At 40.6% G+C, this 26,912-nt stretch overlaps 1 protein-coding gene across 17 annotated transcripts in view; it reads left to right on the top strand.

The window, feature by feature from the left end:
- Positions 1-26,912, top strand: part of LOC119783237 (pleckstrin homology domain-containing family A member 5-like) — a 186,914-nt gene that overhangs the window by 136,305 nt on the left and 23,697 nt on the right. For 10 of the 17 annotated variants that reach the window (XM_038284642.1, XM_038284651.1, XM_038284640.1 and 7 more), the window contains 9 exons: positions 5,335-5,815; positions 7,671-7,754; positions 8,397-8,516; positions 10,501-10,554; positions 17,426-17,506; positions 22,514-22,576; positions 22,653-22,733; positions 26,175-26,324; positions 26,438-26,539. In XM_038284642.1, the coding sequence (XP_038140570.1) occupies positions 5,335-5,815; positions 7,671-7,754; positions 8,397-8,516; positions 10,501-10,554; positions 17,426-17,506; positions 22,514-22,576; positions 22,653-22,733; positions 26,175-26,324; positions 26,438-26,539 (1,216 nt within the window). The remainder of the gene's footprint in view (positions 1-5,334; positions 5,816-7,670; positions 7,755-8,396; positions 8,517-10,500; positions 10,555-17,425; positions 17,507-22,513; positions 22,577-22,652; positions 22,734-26,174; positions 26,325-26,437; positions 26,540-26,912) is intronic. The other 7 variants (XM_038284644.1, XM_038284639.1, XM_038284646.1 and 4 more) reach the window with 4 other exon arrangements.

Raw genomic sequence — 26,912 nt, 5'->3', positions numbered from 1 at the left:
ATATGTGGTGACAGCATCATTGAGGGCAGGCAGGGAGACGTCCCAGAAGAAGCGACGGCTAGGGATGGTGTAACGCGGCTCCAAAAGTGCTATTAAGTTACGAAAACCCGGGTTCTCAACGACAGAAAAAGGCTGGTTGTCGAGTGCTATAGATTGCATCACTTTGTCATTAATAGCTTTAGCTTTTTCGCTGTCTCTTGGAAAGTTTTTGCAGTTTTCAAACGCCTTCTGAATGGATACATCTGCGGTCCATGTTGTTGTTGTCGTTTTAGCCTTAGCACCTCCGGCTGCTGCCGCGGCTGCTTCGTATTCTTTCCATGTCGCTTCGCCACGATGACGATTTATCAGGTGTGTTATAAGGTTTGTTGTGTTGGACCCCGAGGGTCTTCTTTCCTCCTCTCGAAATCCTTGTAGAGCAGGTGTTACAAAGTGGTGAAGACATGATTGATAATTTACTGTCAGGCAGTAACGGAGCCAAGCCTGGGTCCTGATAGTAAGGAGCGCAAAATCCACAGGTCTTGTCCCGCTTTCGTAACCTGACTCCGCTAGATGGATTTGCTCCGCATATCCATCTGGAAACCTTCCGTAGAAGTAATTTTGGGAAGGGGCGAAAATACTGGTTAGCTGATTGGCCTATGTTGGTGATAGACGGGCCAAATAAACCAATCAGATCAACGAAGCATATGATGTACTAACAGAGCGACGACGAAGAGGAACCAATTGATAGATCAAACTCTTGCCGAAACCAGTCGGGAGAAGAGCAAAAACATCTTTTCCTCTGAGAAAAGCCTCCAGAGCAGTGTTTTGCTCTTCTTTCAGTGAAGAAATACTCTGTAATTCCGATAAAACTTGCTCGATAGCCACGCTAACGCTAGTTTCATCGGCTGAAGCCGCCATGTTCTTTAGACTGAACTGTCGCGCTTCTCGTTGCGTCACACCTCAACCCGCCTCAAAGCCAACGCTGATTGGACGTTCGTTTGGTGAACGCCTCCAAATTTTCTTTAACGGAGAGTCTCCAGACTGATCTGCGAGTGAAACCTTGAAAGCTCGCGAGATCTGGATGGTCTCACGAGGCTACCGCTTTGGGGCTACTCTGCCTGAATAAAATACCACCAAATTTAATTAATTTATCTGCTATTTTTATCGGAAAATTTGGTGGTATTGATGGTTCACAGTTAGAAACAGGCAAATATGTCGTATAATATATATGCCGTTGAATATTTGCCCTTTGGTGTAATCAACGCTGTTCCCTTTGAAGATAAGGAAGCCCAAATCAGCCATTTTCTCTGAGCTTGTGACTTTTAATTGGCTTCTGACTTTTTCCAACATCCTGTGGTTTAAATAACGAGGAGATTTATGTCCATTCATTCACTATAAACACTTTGACATTATGCATGGAGGCCTTTCAGTTACTATCAGTGGGGCTAAACGGGTCCTGACTCCTTTTCTCAGTCGCTCTGTGCTGATCTCAGATCAGCATGGAGAGTCTGAGTTTTAATGAGTGGAAAATAAACTCCCTCTGTCCATTTATCAGAGAAATTGTCAGTTTGTCTGTCAATGGATGTCCTGTTTATCATCAACAGGCTTGTACTCAGATTGACACTGCAGCACATCGTTAACCTCTGCCCCCCCTTTAAATGTTTTTTATAAGTGGTTTTCCCACATTTAACTTTAGAAAAAATAGCAGAATTGTCATTGGAAAATGCTTTAAAAGCTCAGATACATTTAATAAATAGGGTTCAATATAAAAACAACTAATTCTAGCTCTACAAAGAATGTTATTCATATTCAGTTTTATAAAACTATTGATTGACGTCTGTTTAACCAGGCTTTCTGTAAGTTATTCCACCCATCTCGTTGTTATTTATAATTTTTATTTATAACTAAAGTGAGATAAGCAGCTAAAGGCCTTGGGCTTTATTTACTTAATGTGTCACTGTGATAAGCCTGGACTGTGCATGTCCCGTTCTCCCTCTGCTCCTCTCTTTCAGCGTGGTTTGTCTCCTCCACACTGATGGTTAGTTTCCATGCAGTCACATGCCATTTTGAATGCTGCTGTGTTGAGTTTCACAGACCAGCATGCACTCTAGCCTGGATCTGTCAGGGAGCCTTTTATGCTCCCTCAGTGCAAATCGCCCTGACACTGAACCCGATGAGGAAGTTGGGCTTTTTAAAGTCGTGTTGTCACCATGAAAGTTTAATTTGTTTGGATGTGGTTCTTGTTTTAATATCTCCCCCTAAGACATTTCTAATGCTTATTAGACAGAGGTAATAATGATTTCAACTTTATCTATTGAATCTACTGACAACAACTACTTACTAGAGTAGTAGTATTTTGAAATGTTTGGAAATACGTCATTTTGCTTCTCTTGTTTTTACTCATTTTATTACGTCACTGTAGACATTGAAGATACAATCATTCCCTCAGTACTACTTTAACCTGACTCCGCCAGATGGATTTGCTCCGCATATCCATCTGGAAACCTTCAGTTGAAGTAATTTTGGGAAGGGGCGAAAATACTGGTTAGCTGATTGGCCTATGTTGGTGATAGATGGGCCAAATAAACCAATCAGATCAATGAAGCATATGACGTACTAACAGAGTGACGACAAAAAACACAACCACAAGCCAGGCTACTCTTGCCGAAACCAGTCGGGAGAAGAGCAAAAACACCCTTTCCTCTGAGAAAAGCCTCCAGAGCAGTGTTTTGCTCTTCTTTCAGTGAAGAAATACTCTGTAATTCCGATAAAACTTGCTTGATAGCCACGCTAACGCTAGTTTCATCGGCTGAAGCCGCCATGTTCTTTAGACTGAACTGTTGCGCTTCTCATTGCGTCACACCTCAACCCGCCTCAAAGCCACGTTTGGTGAACGGCTCCAAATTTTCTTTAAGGGAGAGTCTCCAGACTGATCTGCGAGTGAAACCTTGAAAGCTCGCGAGTTTAGGATGGTCTCACGAGGCTAGTACTACTTTACCATAGTTCTCATCTAATGTATTTTTTCTTATTGAGTTTTCTTTTAATTTACTTCAATTTCAAATAATTTTAAGTTACTCAACTTTTTTTGTAAGTATGATATTTGACTACCTGATCCTCCCCTGTTGCAAGCAGGATACTAAAATATTGCAATATTATTTAGATATTGCGATATGTTACCCAGCGATCAAAATGAAATGTATAGATAAAAAAAGCTAGTCCTGAATTTGTTCATCAGAAGAAATTGATCATTCAGCTATTTTGGGATCCATGTTGTTTGGGGTTTGAATCAGTCCACCTCTTCAGGGAAGATTAGACTTCTGCAACCGCACACATCAAATGTCGCTTGGCTCTGGTCGCGAACCAGTTTTGCTGGTATGCTTCTACACCGTCGGTCTGGAATCGCTAGGGACACACAGCAGTTTCCCACCAAAATGCAAAGGGAAGCCTATTCGAGAACTAGCGGGAACTTCGGTAGATGGTCATGAGAACTTCGTTTTGGCATCTTTACATAATTTGTATGTATTTGAAGCACCGCACAAGTGGTTGTACTTCCGAACCTCCTTGATTAACCTTTCGTTGTAGTTGTCCATTGTAGTTGTACCTCGGTTTTAAAAAAATGGCGCACCCCGGCAACGAATCGAGAGGGACGACCACAAAGACACCCAGAAAGGCGTACCAAGGACCAATCGCAGCTGCTTTTTGTCAACGCACTTCCGAGTGAGGTGTGTACGAGTTTGCGAACGTCCGACGCGTAGACCGGAATTTTTTTAGGTGCGCGACGACGGTTGCAGAACCTCTGCGCGGGGGGCGTGGTCTCGTACAGAGACAGATTTGACGGTTGCAGAGGCTATGCGTCAGGAAAAAAAGAAAAAAAATTTGAACTGTAAACTATAGTGAGCTGTTTCCAAACAAAATTTCTTTTTGTTTTACACTTGACTAATCAAATCAGTCTAAAGTCTAAAGAAGCATAAATTGGCCTTTCAGCTGTAGCTACTCAGCTACAGATATGGTGCTGAGGTTCACAGCAATAGGGCTCCACAGATCTATCTGCCAGGGTGGCGGTGCAGAGGTAGCCCATACGCCCCTCTATTTTAGGTGAAAACTTTTTATTTAAAAAGAAATCGATACTAGGAACTGAAAGATAGGTAATATATCGTGGGGGTGGAACGGTTCACAAAATCCACGGTTCGGTTCACGGTTTCGTGGTCACGGTTTTCGGTTCGGTATATGTTGATTGTTAGCCTGACATGTTGGTCGTGTTGCTGTTAGCATAAACAAAACGTGTTGCACAATGCTTGCACACTGTTGCACTTTAATCCACAACTTTCTTTCCGCCGTCATCGTAGGTCACTCTAAATGCAAAGTGGTCCCATACAGCAGACCTATAAAGTGCTGCTGGCGCGTCTTCCAACTCCTGTTCTTTCCCACTCGCCATACCCACACAATTCTCCACAACAACTGATTTTTTTCTGCTACACCCGGCTACGCTGCTTCGCTTCTTCTTCTGCTTGTTTACTACTGGTGGTTGGCTTTGGTCGCAGTACCGCCACCTTCTGCTCTGGAGTGTAAACGCTTCGCCTATGAGAAAAAGGAGCAGCGCATGAACCGAACGCAACACACATGAACCGAACTGAGACAGTCCTAAACCGTTCCATCCCTAATATATCAGGCAGCCGAAAATCACGATATATATCGCCATATCGATTTTTTCCCCACACCTCTATTTGCAAGTTACAGGTTTATATTGTTGTACAACACACAGTAGCGCCTAACTGAGGAGTGGAAGGATTACATTTCTACCAATGATTTACAAATGGCACCAATTACAAACATCACTTCAGTTTGTAGATTTTCTAAAGAAGCTGTGTTTAATTTTTTTACTTAAGCCAAGTCTTAAAATATACCTACATGTCTTAAAACTATATAATGTATGTATTGTTAAAATTTGTATTTTTTATTATGTAGGAAAAACATTCACAGATGGGTGAACTGTGTTTATTCAATAGATATGTATCAAAGGCATCCAATTGCACTAAATGTTTTTTTTTTCATAGGTATCATGATAAAAGGGGCTGTGCATAAATACATGCCAGGTTTTAATTATCATCCATATTTTTTCTTTCATGTGGCAATCGGAGTACATTTGCTAAGAAGATTAAGCAAATTGTTAAAGCTGCATTATCTAAAGCCAGTTCCACTGCTTTTTAATTTGCATTTATTCAAAAGAAGAAGCTATTTTAAACTATTTACTTAGATCTGAATTAGATGCATAAAACTGGTTGAATTAAATGATCAGATCTTGTCTTTGTGTCTGTCTTTTGACTAATAGATTCACTGTTTGTCTGCTCTCCCTAGCATCACCTCATACCAGACTCTGCCTAGAAATATGCCAAGCCATCGAGTCCCCTACATGCCTCATTATGGAGAAAACTATCGCAGTATGCCCAGGAATAGCATGGCCCAGCGGGACAGCATCTGCAGCATGTCGCCGTCGCTTTACGACCAAGCCCTCGGCCCAGCAGGGGCCGAGAAGCGACGCTCCATGCGAGACGACACCATGTGGCAGCTGTACGAGTGGCAGCAGAGACAGGCCTACACCAGGCAGTCGGGGATCTACAGCAACATGGCGAGCCCCAAAACCATGATAAACCTTTCAGAGCATACAGGCCTGAGCCCCTCCATCCCTCCTTCGCCTTCTCACGGCTCCCTGTCCATGTACGGCGCCTACTCTCCAATGAGATCTTACAACATGGCCAATGCTCGTCCCGAGGTCGCTTCGCCGATCTACAGAAGAGACTTGAGCATCGACAGACGGCAGAGACCACAAATCAACAAGGTATCTGACAGCGTTTGTCCGACATTTGTCAACATTACTTCTAGCTTTTCTGTTTAGATTATTGAGGGTCAATGAAACAGAGGTATGTACTTTAAAAAAGCAGCACTAGGTTATCTTACATTTAACCTAATCATAGGAAAAACATTTAAACAATTTTTATATGATCTCCTCGTTTAAGCCGACAGAGGTAACAGCTAAATGCCCTAGGAACTCATACTCCCTATTTAACTCATCCTTAAGGAAGCAAAGGGCTGCCTCTCTGCAGCATCCAGGGCCCTACTCTGGGGCCAAAGGTCTTCCTCTGAGACCCTTAGTGGAAATCTGTGGGATTTGATCCAGAAAACCAGCCCAGGTTATAAGCGACTTGCTCTCACCAATCCCCCCATTTCTTCAGGATTCCCGCAGGTCCTTAAAAAGTCTTAAAAGGCATTGAATTCTTCAAAATAAAACTAAGGCCTTAATTGGTATTAAAATGTGTTAAATCAGTCTTTCTTAGGTCTTAATTTTTAAAGCATTATAAATAGGATTATTTTTATTATAATTTATTTTTGTAATCTAAATAAAACATAAAAAATTACCTTTTTTTTTTAATTTAAAAATATATAACGGCTTTCCATTATTGGTTCCGTCCCGATAGCGGAACCAATGAAAGCGTTGTTGCGGCCGGGGCATTTGGGAGATGCGCCATTAATTTTTTGTCTAGAAAATATGAGCAAGTGTAAATGTAACCAAAATTGTCTCCAGCCAAGAGTTTTCTCCATGGCTAAAACCAGGGAACATACATGAGGCTCAGTGGATTTATGCAAGAATTCATTCAAGCTCAGAACGATGGATATTAAGGCAGTGGAGTCACGCATGCGAAGCACGAAACACAAAGCGTCAAAATGGAGTTACAGAGAAACAGACGGTATTTCTCAGTTTAGTTCCACCCTTGTCTCTGCAACGCCTCCACTTATCACCAAATCAAACATACTAAGAAAACGATACAAAGAAAAATAGCTGCAAAAAAGACTTAGCACTGGTTATGTTGTGGCTTTAAAATTGATTTGTTTTGTTCCCTGCTAAAACAAAGTTTGTGAATTCAGTTAAATAATTGTTAAAATATTTCTGTCATTTGTGTGTTTTTAGCTTTCTTCCTGTATGGGTAGCTTTTCAAAATTTTAAACATTAGTGCAGTGGTTTATGTTAAAATAAACCTTTGGGTTAAGTTGTCGCAAGCAGGTTTTTCTTGTGTTTCTTGTAAATTTGGTCTTAAAAAGTCTTGAATTTAACTTGCCTTATGCTGTAGGAACCCTGCTTTATAAGAGATTAAAACTGAGTTTTCAACATGTTTCTGCCTTAAACATTAATTGTTATTGTTAGTAGCAAAGGCCACTTCACAGTTTTTTCCATTTTATTTGAGTAATTAGCTTAGTCTGTTACCATTACTAACTAAACAGGAGTCACTGAATCTATTTCCCATAAAATATGAACAAAACAACTTTGCTAAAGTCGATTCAGCATCACTTCAATCTTTTCCCAGTTCTAAATAAATGACCCAAAGGCAGATAAACATCAGAAAACTCCTTTATTCCACAATAGGTAGCAAACAGTTCTAACTACAGCAGTGCAAAATGGCAAAGGGACATAATGATCAGCATCTACTGCACAGAAGGTTTGTATTAACAGCTAACCTGTCTTTATGGAAAATATTATTTTCTTTTGAAATAGCTTCTTGTCACATTCCTGCTTCCTCTGACTTTTCCCATCCGGCCACTAAACGGCGAGGGTTGATTTCTCAGTGCATCTGTAGTAATTATCCCGCTTTTGACAGATAGACACTAATATATGATTCTTCCCCCGCCGTCTCCTGCAGTACGCCTACCCACCTGATCGGAGATCCTTGCCTGCAGGGATCCCAGTCCAGACTATCTCTACCCAGTCTCTTCAAAGCAAAACTGTAAGTCTGCATCTGTGTTTTCTCTTTCTTGTGTCAATCTATAAATATTTATACGTCTGTGCGGCTTTGTTGAAGTTCCATAAACTAAGGTTTCATGGTTTAGGTTTAACCTGAATTTGTTAAAAAGAATAACGCTGCTATTTCGGTCTTAAACTCTTCCCGTCACTTTCCTTGTTTAACTTTTAGAGACAGCTTTAGGAGACACTGTGCTCCAAATTGAAGGATTTCAAATCCGTCCTCTTCAAGAGCTTCTAAGGCTCCCCTCAAATCAGAGAAGCCTTAAAAGAAATCCTGGCACTCACAGGTCTCTAAGCCAGCTCAGTAGTTCATGTCAAAGCAGCACACGCTGCTGTGTTTTGATAGAGCTGCTAAAGTGTGAATTGAACTCTGTAGCACATTGCTAACTCTTCTGTTTTTACAGCAGATGCAAACAGCTCGCACTCTTCCGGTTGTACTAACATGTGAGATAATATCCTGCTCCTCAGGTGCACGGAAACACGACAGCAGGACGTGCACACCTCTATGGATCCAAATTCCTCTAAATCTCCTTTCCTTAGCTTTCCTCTGCTTCTTCCTTACGGTTTGCTCCTGTTTCACTGTGGCTGTGTGTCCCCCCCTCCCTCCCTCCGTCCATCCTTGCAGCCTGAGGAACTGACTTTGCTGCTGATAAAGCTGCGGCGGCAGCAAGCAGAGCTAAACAGTATCCGGGACCACACTGTAGCACAGCTTATGCAACTAAACATGGATCACAACCACCCAAAGGTCAGGCCCCAGGGACATCTCTGCTGGCGTCTGTGTTAGTTTACTTGGTGTGTGTGCCATCTCCACCCACTTCCATAATCCATCTCAGTCCAGAAGATTTGGTTGCTCTTCATGCATGGCTGAACTGGGACCAACACGCTGAAGGCTAATGAAGGCTAAGGAACATGTCTGTAGTCGGTCATCATCTTTAAATAATAAGATGCCATCAGCTACATGTTGAATAATTTCACATCTGGGTTAATATCATTTTTCTGGTCATTACATTGGAAACATTTTAGCAGAGTAGGCAGTTGATGTGATTATGTCATTATCCTCCTTCTAAAGAGTGCAGATAGATTTAAGATGAAGATGAAAGTTAAAGCTGTTGGCAACCTCCTGCATCAACTAAATGAGGCGGTTATGGCCTGTGACATAACGGGAAATTCAGGATCTTTGTGCTTTAAGATTTGATCTTTTTTTAATTTTTTAATTAATGAACTTGTCCCAAGAGGAAGAATCAATCAACGGCTAATTTAATTTGCTTTTTACTGGAGATGCACCAATCAGAGTTTAGGTCAATATCTGATAAACAATTTTAAGATAAGCTGACTGATCAATTTTAATTTATTTTTTAAGAACCATAAAAAAGTAGTTGTTTTCTTATTCTGGCTAAGTTAAAAAGTTGATCTGTACAGCATAAGGGATTATTCTTTATTGCCAGTAGTAACAGTACAAACAATGAACACTGCAAAAACGTTCTAGAAATAAGTAAAATTCTCTCAAATTAAGTGTATTTACGCTTGATTTGAGTATGTAAATGAGATAATTTGCCAATGGGATGAGTATTTTTACCCTTAAAATAAGATAATTAGATAATATGCACTTGAAATAAGACAATGCAGTTGTGTTTTCTTATTTTGAACCTAAATTGTCTTGTTCCATTGGCAATATGTCTCTTTTATTTCCTCAATTAAAGAACAAATGCACTTATTTTAAGAAAAAATGACTTATCTAGATTTGGATGTTTTCCAATGAAGATATTCATAGACAAAAAAAAAAATGAGATTGAGAAAATGTTTTTTTCTGTCAATACGCTCTGTCCAGAACTCCTCATGTCGAAACGTTTTAGTTTCACCTAGTTTAATTTCATAAAAACTATTTTTTAAGGAACCTTAGGTTATCTGATTATTATTGGATAATCGAAAATATAATAGACAGATTAATTGATTTGCAAAATAAATGGTTAGTTTAGGCCTAGTTCAGGCAACGTAAATGCTGCCCTGTGGTAATCCACTCAGGATGGATGCAGGATCCCTTATTTTTAAATTTGTAATACTAGTACCAAACATAGCTGAACTGTCCTTCATTCAGTAACCACTTCCACTCCGAAGAGGTTTTTTTGGGGGTTTTTTTATTGAGCTACATAGAAAAAGTGTCCTTTTGGTTTAGTTATTTTGAAATGAAGGCTTCTTGATTGACCGTCAATCAACACCAATTGGCTGATATCTGGGTTCATGTTTACTTTTTACACCGCAGTGTGTTGTCATAAAGTTTATTCACATTGCTTTTTTTTTTATTAAAATAAAGTTGCATCAAAGTAATGCATAACAAAAAGGTTACAGACCACCTAGGAATCAAACACTTTGTATTTTAACGTGAAATGAGACCCAACAGCTTGTCTTTGTCTTGTATTTATCCCCATTCTTCATTATGTGGTTCTTTGACAGTTGCATGAGGCCATTCTGTCACGACGCACACGGTCACATCCAGTAGTAGCCTCATGTCGTCACGTTCTAAAGTATTGTACATCTGGTGGCTGACCTGCTTTCTCCACATCAGCTTGTCCTGCTTCCTTTTCTGTGTGGCTATATTTGGATACGTGACATGGTTATGTGATTCCTTAGAAAAAGAAAGACACACAGGAGAAACATCCTGGCGAATAAAGAACTTCTTTTTTTTCTCACTCTTTTCCCCTCTCTCCTCACTCCTTTGCTGCCGCCTCTAGAACGACATTCTCTCCCATCACCTCCAAAGGAACCTCATGTATTTGGACAATCAGGTGGGGTAGTGCATGAATGCATGGCCTCTTTCCTGTGGTGGTCCTCTAAACTAACTGAATGCTTTCTTGTTGTTGTGTTCATCAGTGCCGTCTCTTCTTTAGATTTTAGTTATTTTAGCCTAATAGACTTTTGTTTCCCAAATGTCTAGCTTTAAATCCAGTTTTATAACTAAATCCTTAGTTTTAAGTTACACCATTCCTGCCTTCCTTCATTTCATATTTTTACTGAAAACCATAATTTTTAGACCCAAATATAATTTATGTTAAAATCATATGAGCTGCATACTATACCCATTGTTACATATTCCAGGATTTTTGGAAAGGTAGCATTTAAAAACTCCATAACCCCCCAGTAAAAGATCTGGAAGATCAGCAGAAACAAGCTCACAACTTTGGTGGATTATATTGCTTTCCTTTCCCTCGGCACTATAGGGCTTGGGATCCGCGTTGCATTGTGGGACGTGGCGGCCATCTTGAGGGCTACGTGAACGTAAACATAGCTATGATACAACGTTGTTGTTGAACGCAGAAGAAGTAGAAGTAGAGAGAAAAAAGATGTTAAAATCCCCAAAAGGATCTGGAATTTACCGGGACACGTTAAATAGAGAAGCCAGGGACCGGTATGTTGACAGCATTATTGAAAATTTGGATCCATATGAAGTACCTAACAATGAGTGGAGCACCGATGAGTGAGCGCCTATACTTCAAAACAGTTCCGAAGCTACAAGTCCTTGGAGTCTCATGTGCAGTTCATGAATGGATGGGTTCAGGAGCTGCAGATCATAAAGCCAGCAAACAATGCGAACACAGTGATCCGTACAAAGGTAAGCTGTGCTTAGACAGGCTCTGGAACCTGCTAGTTTAGTAACTGCTAACCGCTAATGCTAACAACCACTCACACATGTAATGAACTTTTAACTAGCTGCTATGTATTTCAAAGGTGTAAGTAGTAACGTTAACTGCCAACCCTCCCTAAACTTTCCGGGTTTCTCACGTATTTGAGCCTTTTCCCGCTGCCGTTTTTATAATTTTCCCGTAAAAGATCCCAACTTTGAAGGAAAGAAACAATGTAGGCTATAAAATAAAACCGTGCATCTTTAACTTCCCAGAATGAAAATGCAGGGAACACACTCTCATTGACATTGGGATACTGTGGAAAGTTATCTTCGGTCGTCTTACAGCCGCGATCCAAGCTAGCCGACGACTCTTTATCTCTGACACTTGGTCTTCGTGGTTGCGCCTCCAGGCAGGAAAGCGGTGGAAAGTGAACCCATTTTCTATGTTGTTCCCATGGCGATCATGTGTTGCACTGTTACAGCCCACAATACAGCAACGGTTTACTAACCTGACTCCGCCAGATGGATTTGCTTCGCATATCCATCTGGAAACCTTCCGTTGAAGTAATTTTGGGAAGGGGCGAAAATACTGGTTAGCTGATTGGCCTATGTTGGTGATAGACGGGCCAAATAAACCAATCACATCATGAAGCATATGATGTAACAGAGCGACAACGAAAAGGAGCCAATTGATAGATCAAACTCTTGCTGAAACCAAGAGCAAAAACATCTTTTCCTCTGAGAAAAGCCTCCAGAGCAGTGTTTTGCTCTTCTTTCAGTGAAGAAATACTCTGTAATTCCGATAAAACTTGCTTGATAGCCACGCTAACGCTAGTTTCATCGGCTGAAGCCGCCATGTTCTTTAGACTGAACTGTCGCGCTTCTCGTTGCGTCACACCTCAACCCGCCTCAAAGCCAACGCTGATTGGACGTTCGTTTGGTGAACGGCTCCAAATTTTCTTTAAGGGAGAGTCTCCAGACTGATTAGCGAGTGAAAACTGGAAAGCTCGCGATATCAGGATGGTCTCAAGAGGCTAACGGTTTACCATGGTTGAAACCAAGTTAAGGTGAAATTAATCAAATTAAAACACGGCTGAGAGGGAGTACAGTACGCGGTAGTCGTAGGCAGTAGTCTGAGCAGCGGTAAAGGAGGCCATCAACATGGCGGCCACGCAAAGTCATTATGTCATGACGCCCAAGCCCTATGGTGGAACTATGTGCATCAAGGAAGTAATATCAGAGCAGCGGCAAATCTCACCCATTTTTATATCTATTTTGCCAAAGAAAATGGCTGTTTTGCAGGTTACTCTGCAACATGGTTGTGCTGCTGGTTATTTGCAACTTTCAATTCAGATATTACTCTTCTGATTACCTGTTATTTTTTGTTCTTGTTTTTTGTAAAATTCAGTAATACAAATTTCTACTCAAATTAAATCCTCACCCAAATCTGATTAAGGTTTTATTATGTCATTTCATTAGCAGAACCATTGTTTGTGTTCCTTTACAAGTATTTTTTTCCTCCATCTAAAATCACACCTATTAGGGGTGTAACTATGTGCAAGATCTTTCATTATTATTATTATAGAGTGATGATTATTGTCAAAATAGAGGCCGCATGGAGAAAACCCTGGACAGCACGATATTTGAAAATGCCCTAATGGTGATATTGCTAAATATTGTAAAGATCATATCAGCTATGGTGAATCCAGGCCTTATTCTGACATGTGCTTCCAGCACTCTGTAATATTTAGCATCTAGGACACTGTAATCTGTGTCAGATATGAACACCTTTTGCAATCAAACTGCATCCACTGTGTGGAATAGCTTGGCATGCAAATTGTGTATTCTTTTAAATATTGCAGTTAGAAAGGAAGTGCTTTAATAAACTCCACAGTAACTGTCAGTGCTTTGTTTGGGCAATGTTTTGCACTTTCCTCCCATTAGGCACTCGAGTGCAACAAACAGCAGAGACAGCGGGTTTGTGGTTAAAACAAATCTGGAGATGTCGTCCTGCACCAGTCTTTTGCAGAGGATGATTCTTATTTTGGGATATCCATGTACGGCTTAAACTTAAACAAAAAAAAAAAGATCTGCATTTAGATGATGTGTTTAAATCGAGATTTTCCCCTAAATCTGCTTCGGCCTAGAGCATGTGAACAGAGCGGAGCACAATTCCCGCTCCCTGCTCAGGAGGATGTTCGCTCATTCGCACCACCGCTCAAAGTTATGACAGGAAGCGTCGCTCAAAATCTGCTCCGCACTCACGCACTAATTTCCTGCTGCTCATGCGAAATCGCTTCACACTCACTCAAATGTTCAGGAGAAGGTATTTTCTGACATTTTTCTTCATATAATGATGCCAGAGCCCTGGGACTCACGGCGTTTGATTTAATGACGTGAGCGATACATGTGTATTGTCATGTTTAACTGGCTGTTAAATTATCGCACCCATTTGTGAAGGTATCACCTCGCTCCATTCATGTTGCCCCAACTTTCCTATTTAATTATTAATTGTCGAAGAAAATCACACTTAAATCAAATAAATGATATAATACATATTTTATAATTAAATATTTTTAATTGACGCTGTGAGCGCATTGGAGCAAAATCCTTGCTCCGGCCTTTAAATTGAAAATCACTCTGCGCTTCTTCATATTTCTTCCGCTCACATGCTCTGCTTCGGCCCTAGACTAAAGGTCCATTTCACATATTTTAACGATTCTTGATCACATGAGAAATATGATTAGTTATTAGGCTTTAACTGAGTAATTATTAGGAGTGTAAATCACATCCATCATGGATGATTCAGTATCGATTTCCTGACCCAACGATTCAATACTCAATAATACACCACGACTCGATTGGATTAATCGTTCTTTTTTTTTTTTACACCTTACAGGCTAAACAAAGTTTCAAGTTTGAAATAAATCAATGAAAGCTGTAATATCATAATGCATTTTCTTTAGAAACAACAGCAAATAACAGAAGTAGAAAAGTTGCATCAAAAAATTACAGCAAAAATACTGCAGAAAATCAGTGCAATGGGTGCAATGCAATACCTCGGCTCCAGACGTCCCGCCCCCTCCACAGACGCTCCGCTGCTCCTCTCCCAAATTGTAGCTGACCGCAAGCAGTGCAGCAGACAGGAGGCCAGCTTGTTTTGTTTTTATGACCGAAATTGCGGAAAACAACTCGTGAAGTTTGACCCGCTAGAAGAGCGAGGTGCGCGAGAACGCTGGGACCCTTTTTCCACTTGGATCTCCGCCCTTTTTGGCCCTCATGTCCCTCCGTCGTCGGACTAAACTCGCCCCCACTTCCTTGCCGCCTCGGCCGTATCTAGACCCACAGCGTGTAGCACAGACCACGCTTCAATATTGAGCATAATTTAAAAATGTCTGCATCAAGCTCACTGCAACACACTGCTGTAAGAGTATAATCAGGAAGCGAGGTAGGAGGGCAAAATAGGTTTAGCGCCACCGCAGCACGGGAGGGAGAATTACGTCCAGGAGCAAATGGATAAAAATAGACCGGAGGAAAAAAAAAACATGAATCGATTCTCTTGCGGACGTATAGATGCATCGGATCGTCGGCTGTTGGATCGATGCATCGATACAAAACGATTATTATTTACACCCCTAGATACAGGTGCTGGTCATAAAATTAGAATATCATGAAAAAGTAGATTGATTTCAGTAATTCCATTTAAAAAGTGAAACTTGTATATTATATTCATACATTACATACAAACTCATATATTTCAGATGTTTATTTTGTTTAATTTTGATGATTACAAATGACAACAAATGAAAATCTCAAATTCATCATATCAGAAAATTAGAATATTACTGAAGACCAATAAAAACAAAGGATTTATAGAAATGTTGGCCAACTGAAAAGTATGAACATGAAAAGTATGAGCATGTACAGCACTCAGTATTTAGTTGGGCCTCCTTTGGCCTGTATTACTGCAGCAATGCGGCGTGGCATGGAGTCGATCAGTCTGTGGCACTGCTCAGGTGTTATGATAGCCCAGGTTGCTCTAATAGTGGCTTTTAGCTCTTCTGAATTGTTGGGTCTGGTGTATTGCATCTTCTTCTTCACAATACCCCATAGATTTTCTATGGGGTTAAGGTCAGGAGAGTTTGCTGGCCAATTAAGAACAGGGATACCATAGTCCTTCAACCAGGTACTGGTAGCTTTGGCACTGTGTGCAGGTGCCAAGTCCTGTTGGAAAATGAAATCTGCATCTCCAAAAAGTTGGTCAGCTGCAGGAAGCATGAAGTGCTCTAAAACTTCCTGGTATGTGGCTGCGTTGACCCTGGACCTCAGAAAACACAATGGACCAACACCAGCAGATGACATGGCACCCCAAACCATCACTGACTGTGGAAACTTTACACTGGACTTCAAGCAACGTGGATGAAGTGCCTCTCTTCTTTTCCTCCAGACTCTGGGACCTTGATTTCCAAAGGAAATGCAAAATTTACTTTCATCAGAGAACATGACTTTGGACCACTCACCAGCAGTCCAGTCCTGTTTCTCTTTAGCCCAGGCAAGACGCTTCTGACGCTGTCTGTGGTTCAAGAGTGGCTTGACACAAGGAATGCGACAGCAGAAACCCATGTCTTTCATACGTCTGTGTGTGGTGGTTCTTGAAGCACTCACTCCAGCTGCAGTCCACTCTTTGTGAATCTCCCCCACATTTTTGAATGGGTTTTGTTTCACAATCCTCTCCAGGGTGCGGTTATCTCTCTTGCTTGTACACTTTTTTCGACCACATCTTTTCCTTCCCTTCGCCTCTCTATTAATGTGCTTGGACACTGAGCTCTGTGAACAGCCAGCCTCTTTAGCGATGACCTTTTGTGTCTTGCCCTCCTTGTGCAAGGTGTCGATGGTCGTCTTTTGGACAACTGTCAAGTCAGCAGTCTTCCCCATGATTGTGTAGCCTATAGAACTAGACTGAAAGACCATTTAAAGGCTTTTGCAGGTGGTTTGAGTTAATTAGCTGATTAGAGTGTGGCACCAGGGGCCATCAATTTTGAACCTTTTCACAATATTCTAATTTTCTGATATGATGAATTTGAGATTTTCATTTGTTGTCATTTGTAATCATCAAAATTAAACAAAATAAACATCTGAAATATATGAGTTTGTATGTAATGTATGAATATAATATACAAGTTTCACTTTTTAAATGGAATTACTGAAATCAATCTACTTTTTCATGATATTCTAATTTTATGACCAGCACCTGTAGATTTGTGAAATCTTTAATCTGTGGAGTTTTTAAGCAAATCCTTAGAATTATGCACATTATGATTGAATTATATTTCTATTCTTTAAAACAAAAGATTTTCACTTTTCCCAAAGATTTTAATAAAGTTTTCCGTCTTTAATTGAGCTTAATGTTTTCTATTGTCTGATCTTATGAGCCAGAATGCATCGTTACTCCCCTAATTAAAACTGTTTGTGTTTGCAGATATATTTTGCAGCTTTAGTTTGTGCAAATTTTCTTATATATGTAATTTTTTAATTATTAGAAGTTAGTTTAATAAAGGTATGCTTGTTTTATTGCTTTCCTGAACCACGTTAATGTTTTATTTTATAAAATGCACTGCACGGTGCAAAAAGACTCAATAAAACAGTGATAATTATCATTAAACAGCTTGCTTCTGATGTTTGTGAACAGAGAAATAATTACCACCTCACTCATTTTTTTTTTTTTGGCTCAACGATCGAAGGCAACAGAAAAGCCAGCTGCGTTAGTATTAATACAATAAGTGACGATTTTAAAAGGAGCTTTGTACTGCTAAGACATAAAGCCTCTTAGCGCTTTGCACCACATCTCTCTGTGTAAGTATGACTTATTGCTTCTTAGAGCCGCATCCATCCCTGTTATTTGTGGATGCACATGTTTATGTCTGAGTGGCTTTCATTAGAGACGTGCTCTCACGCTGTGGCTTTTGTCTCAGAACTCAAGTGCCCTGCTGTAAACCTTCTGACACTCTGTATCGCTCCTCTTCACAATGTACTAGATGAAGGAAATTGACCCTTTAATCGTCATGACTCACACATTGATTGAGAACTCTGCCCCAAGGCCTCAAGTTTACCAGCAAGTAAGGCCAGCCAAAGGCTTTGCTCCACCTCATCGTCACCAGTTGCTGCCGTTGTTTTGCAATGCTCCTCCCTTTTTCGATGTCCAAGTCAACTCGGCATCTTGGGACCGGTCTCCCTGTTTTGTTTGTTATGCTAGCACCTCCCCATCCATTGCTTTTGACTGTTCTCTTTATTAGTAGAAGTCATGTTCTCGTGGACATGACTTAAGAAAAATAGCTGATGTGTGTGTTCTCGCCACGGTTCAGTTTATCCCCTCTTCATTTTCAGGGTTTTTGTCTTTAACTCGCATAAAAAATGCTGGATTCACTAAAGTTGCTTTTCAATAAATTAGAATATCATCAAAAAGTACATTCAACTCATTTAGATTTAATATACGCAAACTATTTAACATGTTTTTTGCGTTAACTTGATGGTTGTTCTTTACATTAACCTTTTCATAATATGAGGACCCAAATTTGGGTCCTCCGCACTCGCCCCAAGATGGTTTTTAGACCTGTAACATATATACATATTAACATATTCTCTGGGGTCTTGCCTTTATTTTGATACCAAAACAATTAAAATAAACTCTGTAGTTCTTGAGATATATTCAATTCATTTTGGGCATGTTATTTTCAAGCATATTTCTCGAAAACAGGCCTAGTGTCCAAGAGGTTAAACAAAATCCCTGAATTCTGTTTCTGTTTTGCCTGAATTACTGCATCAGTGCAAAGCGTCATGGCTGCAGATCTGCTGAGCAGTAATAGAAGCCCAGTTTGATTTAATAGCTGCCTCAGGCTTGACTACATTGTTAAGTCTAGTCTGTCCCCTTCTCCTTTGAAACACTTTATCAATAGGCTGCAGTCAGTTTGCTGGTCACCCACAGTGATGCCAGGCTCATTAGACCAGGTATTAAAATGAAGCTTGTATCTCTGCTTCTGTCTCCTTGAACCCCAGTCGGCCTCAGCAGATGGCCGCTCACACTGAGCCTGGTTCTGCTGGAGGTTTCTTCCTGTTAAAAGGGAGTTTTTCCTCTCCACTGAGATAGCATTCAATGAACACCTAGCCTCCTTAGCAGTGCCAATTTGTAGTTGGATGTGTGTATATATTATAGAAAACTGTAACTGGAGCGTGTAACAAAAGTAATTTCCCTCTGGGATTATGAAAGTATTTCTGATTCTGATTAGTGGCATACCTTCATGGAGTGTGTTATTAAGTGTCAGCAGTCTCTTATTGGTTCCATAGGCCTTAATCTGACCATAAAAAATATATTTCTGTTTTGAAAAGTCTCTCATTCTTTAATCATTTCAAAAATGTTAACATTAGCTCTACGCCATCCTATTAAAAATTAGTCAGTCAATAAACAGACTTTTCTATGATATTCTAATTTACTGAGATCTACCTGTGTTATTGCCCCTCCCCCAGCCAGGGTGCTATTTTAAAGACTTGCAGGAAGATTTTTACCACAGTAAACCTTTTTAGATCACCACTTCCTTATTTTTTCCAGATTTAATCCTGTAGGATAATTTGTGTTGTTTTAATTAAAGCGTGAAAGATTATGGTGTTATTAGTGTAATCAGTTAAGATGCTTGATTATTTCATTAAAGCCCAACACTTAGAGTGTAGTGGTATAGATTATATTACATATCGGCACCAGTGGTTCAGATTATTCTACTATATTTCAGGTAAACTTCCCTTTTAAACCCCCCCTGCCGTCTAGTCATAAAGTGAATTCCCTGATTTTAACTGTGACCTCCCTTTTCCACCTCTTTGACCGCCCCAGGGTCCCCTTTCACTCTTTCATTGGCATACCGGCACCACTTCAGCTGCATTCCCACCTGTCCTGCAGCCAGAAGTCTGTCTCCCTCCTCCTCCTCTTCCTCCCCATGTAACTGGTAGTCCACATGACCCCCCCTCTGTGAAGCTCTCCGAGCTGTGGGAGAGTGTGCATGCTCTCTGTGGAATGCCATGTGGTTCCTGCTGCTTTAAATGTACCATGTGGTTGAACAGAGGGAGAACATGTTCAGGGAAGTGTGTGAACCATCGCAGGTGTGAGAGAGGAATGTCTTCATAGAGTCTCAAAAGTATTTGGGCCGTGTGTCATTTTGTGTTGTTTTTGTTGATTCTCTCATATTGGATTTGAAATGAGTTGGAAGTTAAAATACAAAGTATTCACTTATGTCAAACAAATCTTCTGCCAAAATAATCTGGAATATTTAGTCCACGTAAAATGGGTTTCAAATGATTTCTCTAAACAATAAACGCTTCCTTATCAAATGCTGAAAGTTTGTATTTAAAGACTAATTTATTCTGCCATTTTATATCCAATGTGAGCAGAAACAAAACAACTCAGATTGAAGTCACCGACTCAATGTTTGAGGACTGTACTGTTTTATATTTCTGACTAAAGTTGGTATCTGTTCTGTACACATTTCTTGGAAACAAGGGATCCAATGCAGCTGAAATCGAATGTTTCTGTCATAATCTTAACATTTCTTGAAAGTTATTAGGGTTGGAATGTTTGTTTAAGGTACATCTGAAAATCTGCTTCTTGATTTCAAAGGAATCAGTTCAAGAGGTAAAACATTCGATTAATAATCATTTGCAATTGAAGCAGTTTGATAAAACCACATCTTCAACCTGTTGAGTGGTGTTGTTTAAAAGTTTTAGAAATGTTTATTCCTGCTAAAAACCATTTCATGCGATTCCCTTTTTTTCTGTAGGAGCTATAATATAAGACAATAAAAGAGCATATTTCTACTATTCTGCCAGTTTGGAGCAACACACCTGAGTTTAGTATGAGAGTTGCTGCTAAACGAGGTTTTATCAATATTTCCCAATCAAAGAGAAATTGAAAAGTAGAGATAAACATGGCTGGCATCACTACAGTAGAAGTCTCTGCGTAGACCTTTCATTTTCCAAAAGGCTCAGAATCTTTCCAAACGTTAAATGTCCTTTGAAAGAAAAGTTAAACACCAAAAAAGATAAACCTCTTTGCCCACTGTAGCCTCCAAACTGAAAAGTCAACCGGTTGAAAATAGATCCTTTTTTTTTATTTCCACACCAGCCAGTCGCCAGTGTGGGATGATTGCAAATCTGGTAATCAAGTAGCCCAAATCAGTAGCCCAAATCAGTAGCCCAATTTACACTACCCTTTTAAAACGGTCCTACGAATGGTCTGAGCATGGTAACAAAGATAACTGCTGAGTGTAAAAGGTACGCACAAGTGAACCAGACTGTGTCGGACACAACGGAACCGCACTAAGCTGGTACTAGTTCATCAGTAGGACTCGGCGCTGTTCAGTTCTGGCACGGTTCTCAGATAACAAAGAGCGCATGAGGAGACGCCGTCATCTCCTTTCAGCCTCCTGTCAGCCTCCGTAATAAGGAAATTTCAGACATTCATAATAGGGATGGAACAGTTTATGAAAACCGTCCGAACCGTTCGAACCGTTCGGTTCGACTGTCTCGGTTTGGTTCACGTGTGTTGCGTTCAGTTCATGCGCTGCTCCTTTTTCTCATAGGCGATGCGATTACACTCCAGAGCAGAAGGTGGCTGTACTGCGACCAAAGCCAACCACCAGTAGTAAACAAGAAGAAGAAGAAGCGAAGCAGCGTAGCCGGGTGTAGCAGGGAAAAAAATCAGTTGTTGTGGAGAATTGTGTCGGAATGGCGAGTGGGAAAGAACAGGAGTTGGAAGACGCGCCAGCAGCACTTTATAGGTCTGCTGTATGGGACCACTTTGCATTTAGAGTGACTTACGATGACGGCGGAAAGAAAGCTGTGGATAAAAGTGCAACAGCAACACGACCAACATGTCAGGCTAACCCCGAAATCCCACATACTCCGTCAGCGCTCCGCCCCACTGCGCTCCAGTCCGGCTGCTCAAAGCAAAGCCTACAGCCTCCACTGTGGCTCCCTCCGTCCGCTCCGCTCTGAGTCCCTTGGAGATCGTAGAGGGCATGCGCCGGATGATTAAATTCAAAGCAGCAAAACATGCGGAAATGATCCAGGGCTTCCGCGGATCATTAAAAATAATTACAATTCATGAATTTTTGGGTATTTTTTCATTAATTTTATAAATAAAAAATTCATAAATTTTTATAATTTTTATATTTTTCGGTGTAACAATAAACATATACCGAACCGAAAACCGTGACCACGAAACCGTGAACCGAACCAAACCATGGATTTTGTGAACCGTTCCACCCCTAATTCATAATAATATATGCTTCCCTACCGTGCCACACCATTTCCAGCTATGATTCTGCTTAGCAATGTGACGAACCTCAACTCCTGTCATTGTTTCCTGAGTCAAAGGCTGCCTTTTTCACCTGACTCTCTTCAAACAATGAAAATATCATAATTATATCCAAACATCCTTAATGGTATGGGCGTCGCCATTTTGGTTTGCTTGTTTACCTGTAGAAAGCAGTAGTACTGTAATTGTACTTGTGTGATGTGTAAAGAGTTGTGAGGAAGCGAGCTCTGATTCAAGCTCAGTCCGAAACTCAGTACGGATCGGTTTTTCAGAGGGTAGTGTAAATGTGGCTCGTGTGTTTACTGTAGGCCATTTTAGTTTTGGACCACTTTATGGTTACTAACATGTTCTCTACTCATTAAACTTTGAAACATTAAACTTTTTTCTTCCAATAAAGTATTTGATCGATGTTGACGAACAACTTCACAGTCCTGCTGAGCTCCTTCAGTAGAAACACTCATAGCTGAATAAAGTTTGTCTTCTCTTCCTTCTTATTCCGCTTCTAATGGAACCAACTATTCTCTCTGATGGAGAAAAGTGACCGGAGAGGAAACATGATTCAGAAGGTTCATCTGCAGAGGGATTGCGTTTAGACTGCAGGTTTTGCTCGCATAGATTGCCTGATTTAGTGAATTAGTTCCCACTCTGGGATTAATCACCAGGCTCAGTGAGAGAGCCCTTGTAATGACACTGCATTAGATCTCCAGATCCTAAAGTGTATGAGCTGACCTGTTACATTTTTCTAACACTGTGCTCATCTTAACAGATGAACCCAGAAGACTACAGGGAACCAGTCTACGCGTATGTGCCGGAGGTGGAAGATATTGATGTAAGTCGTATCCTGTTTGACTCATTTCTTCATGCTGTTGTAAGATATGTTTTTCAGACTTTTCTTTTGTATTCAGGGTATAATCAGCAGACTTTATGAGCAGGAGAAACTGGTGAAGATGCAGGAGGAGAAGCTTCAGCAGCTGTTGAGAGAGAAGGTGAAGAGAGCGTGTTATTTATCATCATTACTTCCTTAGATGAAACAGTGTTAGAGATGCTTAAAAAGGTTGGCAGTATTTCCAGTGGCAGGGGCGGATTTACCATTAGGCAAAACCTGGCAGTTGCCTAGGGCCCCAAATTCCTAGCCTGACTTAGTCCGACTCAATTCTAGGCAGAATATGAGTCTGATGCTGCTCCATAGAGCTGTGATTATGGGGCGTGTTTCGAACGAACCAGGAAAAAAAATGCCTCTGCACTCAATTGGATAGACCTACAACCAATAAGAGCAACGGAGTGCGTGACGTATGTTAAGCGACGCATAGTTGTTGTCCACAAAAATCAAAGCGTGCAGTTTCACGCCTAGAATAAGAAGATGAGACTTGATCGCGTTTCTCTGTTCCTCTTTTAAAATTAATTTGCTGTCGATATCTTCTAGAACAGACCTAATAGCAGAATCTACTCACCCAAACTCTCCAGCGGCAGCCATTATTGTTGTCACCCAAGCGCGCTTTGGTCACGTGGTTGATTACGTTACTCTTGATCATCTGTCCATCATCGTATAAAGCCCGCCCTGACAATTTGATTGGATCGCCTGACAGTGGCCGATAATACTCGCGCTACTATGGAGCAGAGCCAGACCGAACTTCCCCGAACTCAAACCTTGTGGGCGGGACTAAGTTCGGACTGGCACCCAGGCTACCAAATTCCCCCCGTAAAACTCCTTTTACATGTATGGTTATTACTGCTATTACTTATTTGTGCACATGAATTATGTTTTTGATTAAACTCCTTTTACTCAAATAAAATCAGAACGCTTATAAAACCAAGTGTGTCTCAACCCCTCCCTTCCTTCAGTGTCCACCATATTGGATCAGTCCATTAGCTGCACATGTTCAGAAAGGTCCAAACAGACAGCAGCAAACCATTTGAAAACAAACGGCTGGAAGAGCAGTGTTGCCAACTTAGCGCTTTAGTCGCTATATTTAGCCACTTTTCAGACCCCTCTAGCACTTTGAAAGCGCCTAGCGCCAAATCTAGCGACTTTCTTCTGCTTATGGAGACTTATCTAAAAGCAGCGAACTCTGCTCTCAAGAGCAAGTAGATTGGTAACCCCGCCTCCTGCTCTCCTCTGTCTTGTCTGCTGTCATGATTCATGCAGCTATTATTTCATTCAAATGAAAAATGGAGAACAGATAAGCAGATCATGGCTTGTCTACAGTGAAAAGAAGGACTGGGTTATTTACTTTGGCCTTTTTGGAATCACAAGAAAAAGGGAAAAAAGAAAACAGAGAGGAAAACCTCAAGAAAAGGGATAAGAAGAGAGGGAATCAAGGTAGAACAAATACTGTATGTCTATTCTTTTAAACTTTCTGTATCTGTAGAATGGGTCTGTTTTATGTGTTGTCTTCTCAATTCAGAGGGGCCCCTGCCTGTCTTTGCCTAAGGCCCCAAATTTACTAAATCCGCCCCTGTCCAGTGGAATAAAGCTAAATTTTTCTAAACAGTTTAGTGTTGTTTTCTTTGTTTCAGATGCAGATTTTGTAATTTTTTTTTAAGGTTTTAAACTAAACAAATTCTGACACAGTTAGAACAATTCTATTCTATTCTAAAAACTAATCTAGAAGGTAAAGGATTTTTTTAAATGATTTATTTAATTAAGTTAAGAAGATAGAACAAAAATGGCCACAAGTTTGAATTTACAGTGGATTTTATATCCATATATATTAATATTGTATATATACACTCACCAGCCACTTTATTAGGTACCCCATGCTAGTAACGGGTTGGACCCCCTTTTGCCTTCAGAACTGCCTCAATTCTTCGTGGCATAGATTCAACAAGGTGCTGGAAGCATTCCTCAGGGAGTTTGGTCCATATTGACATGATGGCATCACACAGTTGCCGCAGATTTGTCGGCTGCACATCCATGATGCGAATCTCCCGTTCCACCACATCCCAAAGATGCTCTATTGGATTGAGATCTGGTGACTGTGGAGGCCATTTGAGTACAGTGAACTCATTGTCATGTTCAAGAAACCAGTCTGAGATGATTCCAGCTTTATGACATGGCGCATTATCCTGCTGAAAGTAGCCATCAGAAGTTGGGTACATTGTGGTCATAAAGGGATGGACATGGTCAGCAACAATACTCAGGTAGGCTGTGGCGTTGCAACGATGCTCAATTGGTACCAAGGGGCCCAAAGAGTGCCAAGAAAATATTCCCCACACCATGACACCACCACCACCAGCCTGAACCGTTGATACAAGGCAGGATGGATCCATGCTTTCATGTTGTAGACGCCAAATTCTGACCCTACCATCCGAATGTCGCAGCAGAAATCGAGACTCATCAGACCAGGCAACGTTTTTCCAATCTTCTATTGTCCAATTTCCATGAGCTTGTGCAAATTGTAGCCTCAGTTTCCTGTTCTTAGCTGAAAGGAGTGGCACCCGGTGTGGTCTGCTGCTGCTGTAGCCCATCTGCCTCAAAGTTCCACGTACTGTGCGTTCAGAGATGCTCTTCTGCCCACCTTGGTGGTAACGGGTGGTTATTTGAGTCACTGTTGCCCTTCTATCAGCTCCAACCAGTCTGGCCATTCTCCTTTGACCTCTGGCATCAACAAGGCATTTCCGCCCACAGAACTGCCGCTCACTGGATGTTTTTTCTTTTTCGGACCATTCTCTGTACACCCTAGAGATGGTTGTGCGTGAAAATCCCAGTAGATCAGCAGTTTCTGAAATACTCAGACCAGCCCTTCTGGCACCAACAATCATGCCACGTTCAAAGTCACTCAAATCACCTTTCTTCCCCATACTGATGCTCGGTTTGAACTGCAGGAGATTGTCTTGACCATGTCTACATGCCTAAATGCACTGAGTTGCCGCCATGTGATTGGCTGCTTAGAAATTAAGTGTTAACGAGCAGTTGGACAGGTGTACCTAATAAAGTGTATATACAAATATAAATATATATATTAACAAAATAAAATGTAATGTTTAGAAAATGTCACTAAATGAAGATTGCAGCGAAATCAGGGACCTTTTTGGAGAAAAGTGTATTTATTATAACTTGTATAATTCCAGTGGGATGTTTCTTATCATAATTGGTAGAACTCATTTAAAGTATTTGGTTTCACAGCACAGTCCTGCTTTTTATTCTATGTGATTTTTATGTTTGGTTAAGATCATTCCAGAGGTTTAACGTTAGTCTTTTTAATCCAATGCTAAAAACAAGTTACTTTTAAATGTTAAGAATTTAGGGGCAGATAAAAAAACCCCCAACAGTTTGATTAAAATCCACCATCGCTAACAAATATCCTGCTAGAAAACTGACATAATTAAGTATTATTTAAATCCCCAAATTAATTAATTTTAATTTAAATTGATCTATGATCACGACATTTTTCTTTTCTGAGTGTTTGATAATCTGTGTTTTTTAGCACACATTGGAGACGGCGCTTCTGTCAGCCAGCCAGGAGATTGAGCTGGGCTCTGAAAACCCGGCTGCCTTGCAGGGCGTCATTCAGCAGAGAGACTTGCTGCAGAGCGGCCTCCTCAGCACCTGTAGAGAGCTATCCAGAATCACTACTGTGAGTTAAAGCTATCCTCTCCTCACACACAATGGATACTGAAGGATTCCTTCAACCTTGAGCTTTCAAGAAAACAGTTTTCAACTGATTGTTTTCTTTCACTCCCAAATTAGGAGTTGGAGCGCTCCAGTAGGGAATATGAAAGGATAGAGGCAGAGCTCATTATAGCCAAGAACAACTTGCTGCAGCAGCTTGAAGCTCTGGGAAGCCCACAGGTAAGATCATTGATGTTGCACAAATTACCAGTTAATACGGTATTAACAAAGAACAAAGCATGGAAAATATAGGAGCTTCAGATAAAGCTCAACTCATCTTTATATTGACACCTTGAGCAAATGCAAAAAATTCTGCTTTGAGGGCTGTTATAGAAAAAGAGAAAATTATACATCTTTTGACAGTTTTAATTAAGTCTGTTTTTTATTTTTGAGATTAAGAACTAACATGTTTATCCTTTTAGAGCCAATATTCATTAAAAGCAGGGAAGTAAAATACCTGCTTCCTTTGTTTCCTCCCAGTCCTGCCATCACCCGGGGTGAATTATCACAATGCTCCTTTCCTATTGTCTAACATCTCTAGTTTGACTTATCT

This window comes from Cyprinodon tularosa, unplaced genomic scaffold, assembly GCF_016077235.1.
Source record: "Cyprinodon tularosa strain WSP-4 unplaced genomic scaffold, ASM1607723v1 ctg200, whole genome shotgun sequence".
In the NCBI taxonomy this organism is placed as follows: domain Eukaryota; kingdom Metazoa; phylum Chordata; class Actinopteri; order Cyprinodontiformes; family Cyprinodontidae; genus Cyprinodon; species Cyprinodon tularosa.
The sequence above is the reverse complement of the archived record's forward strand: the minus strand, read 5'-3'. Positions and strand labels throughout refer to the sequence as shown.